This window comes from Lichenostomus cassidix, chromosome 3 (genome assembly GCF_008360975.1).
Source record: "Lichenostomus cassidix isolate B80296 chromosome 3, HeHo_3.0, whole genome shotgun sequence".
NCBI classification, from domain to species: Eukaryota; Metazoa; Chordata; class Aves; order Passeriformes; family Meliphagidae; genus Lichenostomus; species Lichenostomus cassidix.
In genome coordinates, this window is record NC_139483.1 from 40,388,294 (window position 1) to 40,400,681 (window position 12,388).

Genomic DNA, 12,388 nt, shown 5'->3' on the forward strand with positions numbered 1-12,388 from the left:
ATTTGTTAAACTTCACTACTTTCACTTTATTGAATAAAACTAGACTCAGAACCCTCAGACAAATTCTGCTGTGCAGTTCAGAGCCATCATTGTCACAACTTTGGGACAGTTTATAATTTTCTCTGCTGTTTGCATGTTTATATGTGATGGTAAAATTGCCCATATTTCCTGATTTGTGAGGCCTGCCTTTGTGTGTTTGTTTGCAGCTTGCACAAGTAGACTCCAGGGCTGTACATCTGGGCGCTGTCTTCATCCGTGGCCTCACGACTTTGCTCATGGCCAACAGTGCCTGTGGCTTTCCATTCAGAATGGATGATCTGATGCCTTGGGCAGTGTTTGATGGAAAACTTTTTCAAGAAAAATACCAGAAGTCACACCGAGGTTGCTCTATGGAAGAACTTTTGGAAGGCAATGTAAGTAATCTCATCCTCTTAGATAGTTCTGTATTCTTTGTAAAAATGTGCCTGACCATTTTATTTGTTGTTTCAATATTCATGTTTACACTGTTCCCCTTTCTTTGTATTTTTCTTCTCTTACTCTTTTTCATTCTCACCACAAAAAAAAAACAATTTAAAAAAAAATACTGAGCCTATGAAGGTAGCTGTAATTTTACATTAATTTTGGCTCCCAGTACTCAGAAAATAATATAAGGAAATCATTGTAATTTTCGAAAAATGAAAATGCCCATAATGGGTTTCTAGTACTGAGATATTAATGAAATCTTCCCATAAGATTTTAGGCAACATATTAAGAACACCTTTAAAAAAACATACTGGGTAACTCTAATTTTTAAAATGTTTAAGAGTGATACTTTTAAAGCCGTTAAGGAACCTTAATTTTGAGATGAAGATTTGATAAATTCAGGGAGGAACTGGAAATCAGAAGAAGGTGTGTATTCAGGTATTTGTTTTAGAATCTCACCAGGTACCTTCCTGTAGTTTTAAGTGCTTATTTAGTTCTCAATCCCACTTTATCTTACAAATCTGGGTATTTATAAGATCTGCATGCTATGTTACCAAAAGACCAGAATGACTTCAAACATATCTGGGCAGGGAGGTACTATAGCCCTGCTGAGCACAGTGCATTGGAGTGGCATCATGTACAGGCTGCTGGGCTGAGTGAAAGACTCTGTTGATGCACTGGTGAAGCCTCAAACCAGACCTGCCTCGTGCTCCACCAGCACAGAATATGTGGAGAGATGCTTGGGTAGATCTGTACCCATCTGTGAAGGTAGCTTTAAAGACCTTCAATTCATGTGTCTCTTTTCAATGTGGAGCTGAAAAGCCTGTATCATTGAATTACTTTTGAAAATCTTGCCTTTGAAATGTTTTTACCTGCTACTGGATATATCACTTGAGGTCAAAGCAAAGTAATTACAGAGAAAAAAGGTTTCAGTTTCGATTTATTTTAATCTCTTGCATTCAATCTCACACCAGTTGTTGTATAACTGGTTTTCTTTTTTGATTTTATGTCCAATTACATACTATGCCAGTCTGGAGTGAGGAGTACAACTCTTGTGGGTGGGTGGAATGAACATGTTTTTAGCATGAAGGAGGAGAATAATCCTTTCCATATGTGTTCAATCATATGATTAGGACCATAGCCTGTGTCCAAATCCTGTGGTTCTTATTAATTGGTCTGTTGATTTCAGTAGATTTTGGATTGGGCCAATGGTTCATCCAGGAATTTCATGCAGGACTTCTGCAAAACAATAGAGGGTTTAAAGAATAAATGGGAAACTGTAAATATATCCGGATCTGTGTGACATTGATACTTGTTTTCCACTTGGGTAGAATTCAGGTTAGTGGATAACGTTGAAAATATATTTTTAAATGTGTACAAAATTTACATTAATTCATATAGGTATTTTAAAATATGTTATGTATTATGTTTTAGCCAGCATTTGAAAATCTTGGTGTGTTAATGTTAGGATTCTATTTTATCCTGTTTTATAATGAAGATGAAGAAAGATCTTACTTTCCTATAACAGAGTTAGAAATATGCTTGGTCAACTGAAATATCTAGGTTAGGGCTTTTAAAAGCCTGATGCTCTGTTTTAAACAAACCCCAGATAAACTGTTCTGTTTTGAGGAAAAATACTCTAGCTATGTGAACTTTTAGAGTGGTTTAAATATATTTTTCTTTTTTAGGTACAGTTTTATGGTACATATATGGCAGAGATATGTACCCAGACTAATAAAGTAGCTTTCCAGCTTATCAGTTTGAGGCAAGAATCTGTTTTGGGGAGAACTGCCAAGAGATGCCAGTTTAGCTGGGAACACTGGCAAGGCAACAAGTATATGTGATTGGTTTTTCCTATTATTATAAGTTTAATAAATAAAAATGGTACTTAGTTCCTGGCAGAGCTTAATGTACTGCTGGAAGCCAGTATCTTTCAGCACTTGTTTGTTAACAATCTAACCTTGAGCACCATAAATCTAATCTGGTGATAGTGACAGAACTATATTCAGACGAACGTTATTCTACATGGGATGTATCATTGTGGAAAAGAAAAATAATAGGAAAAGCACTTCTGTTGTTCAGTGCTTGTGTCCTAGCTCCTAGGATCCCTTCTCTATTATCTGGACAGTTGCATTACTTCAGGGACTTGAGGCAATCTCAGAATCAGTGTTGGTTTGGATATGATAGGCTTAAATACAGAAACAGGTTTCTGAAAATTACAGTGGAAATACAGTCATGGTTTAATATTTACATGTATATCATAAATTTTGAACATTTTAGAGTTTGCTTCCTACGGGTTCTTATACCAAAAGAAGAAGATATATACATTAAATACAGTTGACATTTTTGTGGATAAGTTTTTGTGTAGCTCAGCTCTTTGTAGCCTAACAGCTGTTCAAGATAAAAAATGGACAGCTTCTGATAAGAATAAAAATAGGGCCATCTTGTTTTTCTAAAAAAATTATGCTAAGCTGATATTATGCTAGTTCCCTGTTTTGCAAATCGGTAATCATATTAGTTTGTTTATCCACACAGAAAATTGACTATAATAGTCTCATAAAGAAGTGAGGCAATGATATTATCACTTTATTAGCCTTTTTACTGTGCTTCTCACTAATGAGTGTGTTCATGATCAATTTTTTAAAATTAAAACCAAATTATATAATAGGGCCAGCATAAATAATGTATTTTGTTCTTTCCTGATCTTTCTTTTCATTCCCCCATGAGCACATTCTGAATTTATTTCAGGTTTTTCCCATTAGAGGGTGTTTTTCACAGGCTGGACCCAGTTTGTGTTTTTAAAAAAAAAAAAAAAAAAAAAAAAAAAAGTGGGTTTTATGTAAGGCTCTGTAAAGAGGTTAGTTAACTCAAAAAATTTATTAGGAAAGTTCTCAGCAGGGTTCAGGGAGACAGGCTCTACCTGTGATTTAAGAAACCTCTCCAGTTACTGCAGTCTTGCTACCTATTAGATTTTTTGCCTTATCCTGTCATCTTCTCTCCTTCCTGCTCCTAGAAAAGGAATTGTCATCCTGTAAAAATCAGGTCAATTTTGTGAAAATCACAAATTATGCTATTGTTCTAAAATCCCTCTGTTCCTAATTCTCCTCATGGTGTACTAAATCCCACATGCCCGGTGCACATCAAGAAGAAAAGAAATACATTTTAAGATCTGTCACTTTTTCAAAGCTCAAAGAAATCACAGAAAGTTAAGGATATGTCCCATCTCTCAGTATTGCATCCTTGAATAGCTTCAGCTTGTCCTTTTGACAATAGATTTTTTTATCACACTACAAGGTAAACCCTTTTATTTAATTCCCCCATTTCTTTTTAGACTTAGGTTTTATCAGTCAGGAGTTGGGGCAGATGTATTACTGTTGGGTTAAGTTCTGTTTCTAATGATGAGATTAAGAGACTGATTTCAATTGGTGTATTTTCCACTTTTAATATTAAATGTTCAAACTTTTTTTCCTGGGAAAGTGTGAACCATGATCTACCACCTTAACATATGCACAAGTGTGGCTAAAACAAGTGTTACAGTTGCTGTATATGTGTTTAATATGTGCTACACATGAAGAAAGAAGAGCAGAACAGTCTTTGACTTTTAACTCTGTTGTCTGCAGGAGTCTTTGTATACACCCTTCCAGAATCTGAAGTCTCTCATTTGCAAGGTTTGCATGGCAAAGAACAGAAGGATACAGAGCAGACCAAGAGGGAATGGAGTTAACACAGGTTGGCATTGTGTTAATTTTCTCAGTAAAGTTAATATATTGGTGAGCTAAATTATCCTTCAACAGCAGCAGTAACTACACAGGCAGCCCATCAAGCTAAGTAAATTATAAGTTCTTTCTCCAAGAAGCCAATGAAGACAGCTAAGAAAATATTTCCCTTTTTAGCAATTTATGTGAATTTGATTAACCAAGTTTACATAGAATAATATTTCCATCTAGCTACATAGTTAGTGAGATATATGCAATAAGTATAATTCATGGACAGAAAAATCACTATTTATTCAGTAACTAAAGTTACTTTTACAGGAGGAATTAAATGACTCAGAACTTTTTCTTTCATTCCCTCAGGGGAGCTATTTTAACATTGATAGTTGAAGGTCTGAGTGAGGCATTGAAGATTGGACTCACTGACATATTTCAAAATAGAAGAGAGCTTTTGGGCACTTTGAAGAACTGTGCTTTTTTTAAAAAAGATCTTGCTTTTTTCCCTCAACTTTATGGCTCAGTTTGCTAAAGACATTTGTTTTCCTTACCTGATCTGCCTGACTTTTAGGGGAAAAAAAATCTGAAAGGTTTTTAACATCAGTCACAGATCAGCCTGAATGTTGAGGCTTTCGAGACTTTGAAACAATTTACACCAAATCATAGTGTTCATGCTAATATCATTTTTATTACTTACTTAATACCTGATCAATTATGTCTGTGAGAATAAAAGTTACCCCTTCAATTATGTCTGTGAGAATAAAAGTTACCCCGTCAGAATTCCTTGAGCAAATTACAACAGACAGAATGATTTTCTGCTGGTTTAGTACTTTGCATTATGTGGCAGCAATACTGCTGATGTAGCTCTACAGCATGCTCATGCTGGACACTCAAAATGGAGGATATCTGCTGGTGATTTATAATACCAGACCTTGGTAGCATCTGCTTTTCCTTGAGAGCTATATTTAACCATGTTAATTATGATTTGTGATTGCAATTTGGACAGAGATTTCTGTTTGTTTTAATGACTGCAGTCTCCAAATCTGTGTCATAAAATTTTGATCTGGTTTCTAAATACACTTGTTAACAGCTTGTAATCATGATGTGCATAGATGGAAATGAGGACAAGAGCCATGCTTGTTAGGCTGACTTTAGTTTGGAAAGATCGTAATTGTCCATGAGTATTTTGGCACAAATCTAAGAAATACTGTTTCCTGAAAAAGAATACACTGTCTCTTCTTTTCTTCATTTAATCTTGCATATTGTCAGAGTTGCTTAGTGAATACTGTTTTTCAGGAAGAGAACAAAGAGATTTTAATCCCAGGTTCCAACAACCACGCAGAAGTCATTTTGTTTCTCCATATCATAACCAGATGAGGGGGTTTGCACAGAGACGTCCTCAGTCACAAGGTACAAAATGTGTACATTTTGGGTTTGGAATTGTCCCTATCAACAGTATAACATCTCTGTGTCTATATGCAGTTCATGTTTATGTGTGCAGTTACCTGTGCCTACAGCAGTCAGCAACAAAACTTGCATCAGTTATATAGTTGAGTACTGCCACTTGCAAAAACTAGCTCTGCAGGGTGAGGTGGAGGGTAGCATTGTAATCTGTACTCATTTTTTTACTCACAGTGTTCTGGGAAAGAAGCTTTCATGTGGTATTTATAATTGTCATGCTTGGTCTCAGCTGAACTGTTTAAAATTGTAATAGTTCTAAAACAAATTGGCACAGCTGCACAGAAATGTGTCTGAAGTCTTTAGCTGCACGTCTTCATTCATACTTCAACAAAACACTCAAGCATATGAATAAAGTTAAACACATTCTTAAGTTATTTTCTTGATCAGGGACTCCACTTCCAGGTCACTGCCTAAGTGATACAAATGCAAGTTCTGTCTTGCCTTGGCATTAATCTGAAGTCATTCACCAGTCTCACTTCTTGAAAAGAACAGACATTTCAGTAAAACACCACTGAGGATAACACTGTTGAGCTGACATGATTCAGTTTTACTTCCTCGTTACTGTGAGTTGAAGCACAAAAACGTAGATTAAAGAAAATAAACAAAAGGAAGAGAAATGTCTAAGAAACATTATTTTATTAAGTCTGCATAGCCAGAATTTCTTTTAGGTTTCCAGGTGAGGTTTTCAAGGAAGATTGATATTCTGATTAGAGAAGATAAATAATAAATAGATACAGTGAAGTCTTTAATGTGTTTCAGCTGCCACTGTTGAATGCTTGGGAGTAAGATAGTAGTATTTGCTTCACAAATAATATTCTTCAATCCTGTACGTAAAACATAAGGCAAAAATATAGAGTACGTATGCTGACAATAAGCAAAACCAAAACTGTTCATTGTTACCACTTCTTGACCATCTCAAGAAACCTGATATTCAGGGGTCAGATCATGCCTGACCAGCTCCACAGATCTTATGGCTGGCGTATTCCACAAAGTACGTTCCACGGTAACTGTGTTACTGTGTTATAAATGTCTTTCAGTAGCATTATTTAAACATCTTGGCTTCTTCTATACTAGCCTTATTTCTTACCCTCAAGACACTCCTAAAACATGATCCCATAACTGCAGTTAAATTGCCTGTGCTGTAAGTAAAACAGGTTTTTTGGAAAAGTACATCTGTCCTTATAAAAGAGCCCTGCAATGTTTTAGAGGTCCTTTTAAACTGATCTGCCAACATGACTCATTTTGACAAAATTCTTTTCCTAAGTTTGCTGATATTAGCACAGGTATTTGGGTTGCTTCTCCCGGCAGCTGTTATCTCTGCTATATGTGAGTCTCACTGAAGAGAGAGAAAAAAAAACAAAAAAGTAGGCATTTTCTGTTCATGGTAGCTTATGTGATAAAACTTCCTAGTAATATTACTGATATCTCTCTATCCCATCTCTATTCCATGGTACACTGTTATGGTTCCTGCTGTTGCATTTTGTATATAAATCATTGGATTAAACGCAGTAAAAGTAATGGAACAGTAACCATGGGACCCATATCTTCTGTGTCAGGAGTGTACATAATGGTTAGGCAGCCTTTGCTCTCTCTTATCAGTTAATGTTTAAGAATTCCATGACAATGTCTCAACTCCACCAGTGGAGGAAAGAGTGCTTCCACCAAGAAAGCATCAACCTGATATTTCTCTGAGAGGCTGGCTTGAATCCCCTCAGGCAGAACAAGAACTGGACTGAACTGACCATCCTTCATTATATGGTCAATAGTAACCATTGAGCTGCTGTAATAAGCAGGTCATCCTCTAGCTCTATTTTGAGTGTAGGGACTTCAGCTGTGGGGTTTTTTTTTTTTGGTATTATTTTATTCATTTAACTTCTCTCCATAAACTTTTTGGCTGTGTGTTACAAGTGGATTAGAGTACATCCACGTAACTCAGAGCAGGACATCTAAGCCTCACAGGAGGGTAGATTTTCCCTTAACATTTCTCGTTTGACAATTCATGGATTTTAGGTTTGTGGCAGCAACACCACACCACAGCCCATATACCCTATTGGTAGACAAACTTCATTAATTAGAAGTTAAGACCACTAATACATTGCTTAACATCACAATGTTAACACACTCTATAAGAACCTAAAAATAAATTGAGTATTAAGAACTGTGAAAATCACTGTTAATTATCCATTTCTTCACAGAATGTAATTGCACCAGAAGGGTGCATTCACTTCAGTCTTAGCACACTGTAAAACACATAACTGATGATGATACCTGCAGCCTCTCATTTGCAAGATACTTAGTCAAGGCTTCCATACTGATGTTGTGTTCAAGCATGTTTCTGATTAATGGGACTGTAATGCAGATGGAACTTCAGTGCTGAAAAAAGATTTAATTTACAGTGTGAGTACTGCTTTGCTAATACAGAGTACTGCTCTGTAACTAAAGCAGGATTGTGCAAAGGCACATTTAAACCACTATGAAATTGTTTGTAAGTATAGCCTAAGTCTGGTTCTAAACAGTAGATTTTCCTTTCTTGAATTCACAGTCAGATCTACCAGCCCACAGTTATGATTCACTGTCCCAACACATTAATTTGACTTGGTTTAAAAGTTGCAGTCATCCAAGAGCTTTAAGAAGAGCCCCTATGGATTTTATCCTCCAGAATCTCAGAATTCTAGCCATAATCATACACCAACTGGATGGGGACATGTACTTTTTTAAGATATGTATAAGTGTAACTTTTCTTGCAGGCTATCTTAATAAGATCTTGTTTTCCTGCTTTAATGTTCATTGAACGTATTTAATTCCTCTCTTACTCACTCTAGGCAGAGGATCAGGACATCCATACTGAAGGAGATATCACCTTCCTCCTTGGAAAAAATTCATATCCACAAGTGGCAAACTGAGATGGTGGAATAATTATCACTGGGACAATTTTTGTTTATAAAAGCCTGTTTTTATCAACTTTGCAGAGTAACTGAACCATGTGACTGTGGAGGCAATCTCTCAAAGCTGAGGCTGTTCAGCTTGTTAATTAATCTCTTATGTTAGGTCTGAGCTTGTTATGAGACCAGAATCACTAAAACTTAATTTGTAGGTACCCGAGGCACAGTAGCAGCCCAGTATAGCTGCACTGTTTTGTCTGTTTGACCATGGAAAGTCTGAACTGTTTTTATACCATTGTGAGATATTCCTGATTGTAAATTTAAGACTTAAACTATAGTTTTTGCATATTTTTGTAAGAGTTGTTTATATTACAAGACTTTTCTCACCATGAATAATATGTCATGTCTATGCTGAATTGTGGTTTGTGTCTTGATTATGGATCTTATCTGTATCTGAAGGGTTATACCATTGTTACTGAAACCCTGAAAAATTTGAAACGTTACATCACTGATGAAAGCATAATCTGCCTGTGAAACAAAATGACCTTTTTGTAAAATATAACACTTTCTTACAAGGGACAAAAATTGCTTTTACATTTGATACTTTTAGTCAAGCAACTTTTTATATCTTTTTCAACTTAGGAGGGAAAGAATCTATCATGCTCTACTTCTATAATGAATAATACTTGTGAGAACTCAGTATTTCTCTTCTGTCCAGAATTCTAATTTAAAGACTTGCCTTCAAAAGTATTTCTTAAAAATGTGTATATTTCACTTTGTGATTCAATTTCAGTGATATATGTATGTGTTTAGTTCTGAAATCAAGGGAGGTGTCAAAAGAGGATCCAGGCTCTTCTCAGTGGTGCCAAGAAATAGGACAAGAGGCAACAGGCAGAAACTGATGTACAGGAAGTTCCCTCTGAGTAATAGGAAGAACTTCTTCATTGTGCAGGTGACCAAGCAGTGGAACAGATTTCCCACAGATGTTGTGGAGTTTTCCTCACTGAAGATGTTCAAGAACCATCTGGACACAATCCTGTGCTGTGTGCTCTGGGATGACCCTGCTTGAGCAGGGAGCTTGGACAAGAGGACACCCTGTGGTCCCTTCCAAACTGACCCATTCTGTGGTTATTTAGTCAATATTGTTTCTTGGGCTTGTGCAGGTAACTCCTTTGAGTCAACTGTCAGTGGGACTTCATTCCTGTTTGGTATCCGTGTTATGTCAAAGTGAGTAGCATTGTCAAACATACATAACTCCATACTAAATTTCCTCCTACATATTTTTCTATGTGTAACCCAATAAATATATTCTTTCATACTCTGTATACAGCAACAATCCAACCAAATAAATAAGCAATAAGGATCTCTAGTTCTATTAAAAGTTTGAGCAGACACCATTTTTATGGTGTCTTGATTTGCATTTCAGGAATCCTGTAATGACAGGGGTATTCCTGCTTCCTTTTTTGATTGATTTGTCACTGACTGTAATTGTACTATCATTTTTTTACTACAATTCTTATCTCTCCCCTCCAAACCTTTTGAAATAATGTGGTCCAAATTTTATGGGAAGTTCTCTTGTTTCAGGAGTCTCATGATGTATAATAGTGTATTGAAAAAGAATGTGATTGTGTGCCAGAATTTGTTGGTAATTCCACCTCCAGGCTTTGATATGAGAAAAGATTTCTGTTGTCCTCAATAAACAAAGTTAAATACAGTTAGAGTATGAGTTTTGCTGTGCTAGCTGTGGTATGAATTGTTGGTAATAATTACCCTGACTACTGAAGAATTGATAGTGTCTCTGTGAGGTTGTTTTTCTTCCTAATGTTAGACCATAAGCGGAAGCTGCTTATTATTATTATTTCGAAGCCAAAATATTTTTTCTACCAGGAATAGTAGAGGGAAAGCAGAAACATGAAGTTGAAACATAGAGGTGCTACTTTCCTGTCTTACTGAACTTTGAATTGTTCACAGTATCAAAAGCTTATGGACTCCAGAAGGAAATCATGTAGGAGAATATGACCATGAAGATTCCAGTTTAATAGTTTCCTTAATATGTGGAGTACAGGGTTGTTTTGAGTGGTTACAGGACAGAGGAAAAAAAGACGTGGATTTGAAGTGAAGGAATGTATGTTTGTGAAGAGTAGCATTCTAGTTCATCTGTGCTGCTTAGTCTTCTCTAGCCTGTGCACTGGGTAGCTAGCTGCCTTTCATCAAATATTCACTGAAATTGTCGATTGATTTATTAGCTTTATGTGTTCCCCTTCCAGAAGGGGATTCAGAGCACATTGTATAACATCAATAACTTAGTCAACAGTGACTCAGCAGAAACTGTGACATGGTCATTGTGAGACAGTGACTGACAGGAACACAACTATCAACTTTCCTCTTCATGTATCCTTCCTCTTACTTTACTTTGCTCATTTGTGACATCATCACACTGGGAATCTGAATCTGGACTGCAGAAAACACTGAAATTAGTTAATCTTAGGATACTGTGGCACTGCAATTATCAAAACACAGTTTATACCTCTTTTATAAATTAAGCTGTAGTTTTAATTGCTTTGCTGCCTTAGCAAGCGCTTTGCTGAGATGGATGGGAACAGCAGAGATTTTTCTGCTGTGCTCTCTGAGCAAAATTATAGGGATACTCCAACATATGGTATTATTTTGCAAAGGTGGTCTTTATTTAAATGTTGGGGAGTAAGATCAAAAGTTTATTTGTTTACATTTAAAGACTTGACTCCCCATTGGCAGCTAAACTGGGAGACAGGCTCATCTATGCTCCTTCAGTAAGAAGTTTGATGGGATATTCCTCTGTGGTGCACAGCCTCTTTCTTAGAGAGTATCTTCTGGTTGCATGGAAGCATGGTCAGCCCAGTAGATCAGCAGAAGCCTTGATATGTTTTTGCCATACAGGCATTTCATGCTTGAGAGCATAGGAGTGCCATGGGGTTTTGTGAGGCTGGTGAGGCTCCCTCTTGGGATCACACAGATGGCCTGGTAAGCTCCTTAGCATAGGTCATTCAGAATGGCTGAGGTTGCTCAGGACAGGGCTCAGTGGTGCTGAGTATACAAGCACCAAAGCTTCCTGGTGTCCCTGGTGCAGAGGTGACTGACAGCTCTATGCCTGCATCCCGAAGGCACTGCCATGCTCTCCTCCTGGTCCTTAAAGGGGTTTGACTACCTGCAGCTGAGTGACCTTGGATCCAGCTGGTCTGGGATGAAGTCCTGTGTGAGAGAGATTCCCACCTGTGGGAATTCTCATGGGAGTCATGAGACCCTTGACTCCAGAGCTGCTTTTAAGCCCAGGTCCTTGCACTTAGTGCTTGCCTGATCTACTTTGCAGGAATTCCATCCTGTGCCCAGCCTGTCTGATTCTGCCTTTGCCTTGATGATTTGGCTTCCTGGCTTGACATGGACATCCCTCATCCACACAGACTTGTCCAGTGATCACAGGACTGTAGTGTGAACCTGGTTACCACCATCAGAGCTGCTCTCCTGTTCTCCAGGTACCCTGGGACTGTGCCCTCACCACTCAGGTCAGTGCCCTATGTTGCCCCTCCACTGCTGGCTTGCCTTCCCTCATGGAGCAGGCCCCCCTTGCTGCTCCATGACAGCTTTAAGACCCTGACAGCACAGGGGGTCAGGAAGTTTGGATGAAACTATCATAGTCACTGGATGGTGTCAAAACAATAGATATGGCCTGTGGGCTGAAAACAGCTTGAAAAACTGTAATGGCTACAAACCAGTCAAGTGTCTTTGTGTATCCCTACAGAATTAGGACCTTGCTGTCATTGCTTTCCTAGACCTTTCAGATGACACCCAGACCTTCCTCACCCACAGCCAGGCTAATGGGTGCATTGTGTTTCAACA

General features: G+C 37.5%; 1 protein-coding gene across 1 annotated transcript in view; it reads left to right on the top strand.

Moving 5' to 3' along the window:
- Window positions 1-10,229, top strand: part of FAM120B (family with sequence similarity 120 member B) — a 47,815-nt gene extending 37,586 nt beyond the window's left edge. Inside the window, exons 7-10 of the mRNA XM_085055416.1 lie at window positions 207-413; window positions 4,083-4,191; window positions 5,469-5,582; window positions 8,456-10,229. Of these exons, the coding sequence (XP_084911542.1) occupies window positions 207-413; window positions 4,083-4,191; window positions 5,469-5,582; window positions 8,456-8,481 (456 nt within the window). The 3' untranslated portion in view covers window positions 8,482-10,229. The remainder of the gene's footprint in view (window positions 1-206; window positions 414-4,082; window positions 4,192-5,468; window positions 5,583-8,455) is intronic.
- The last annotated feature ends 2,159 nt before the right edge of the window (window positions 10,230-12,388 follow it).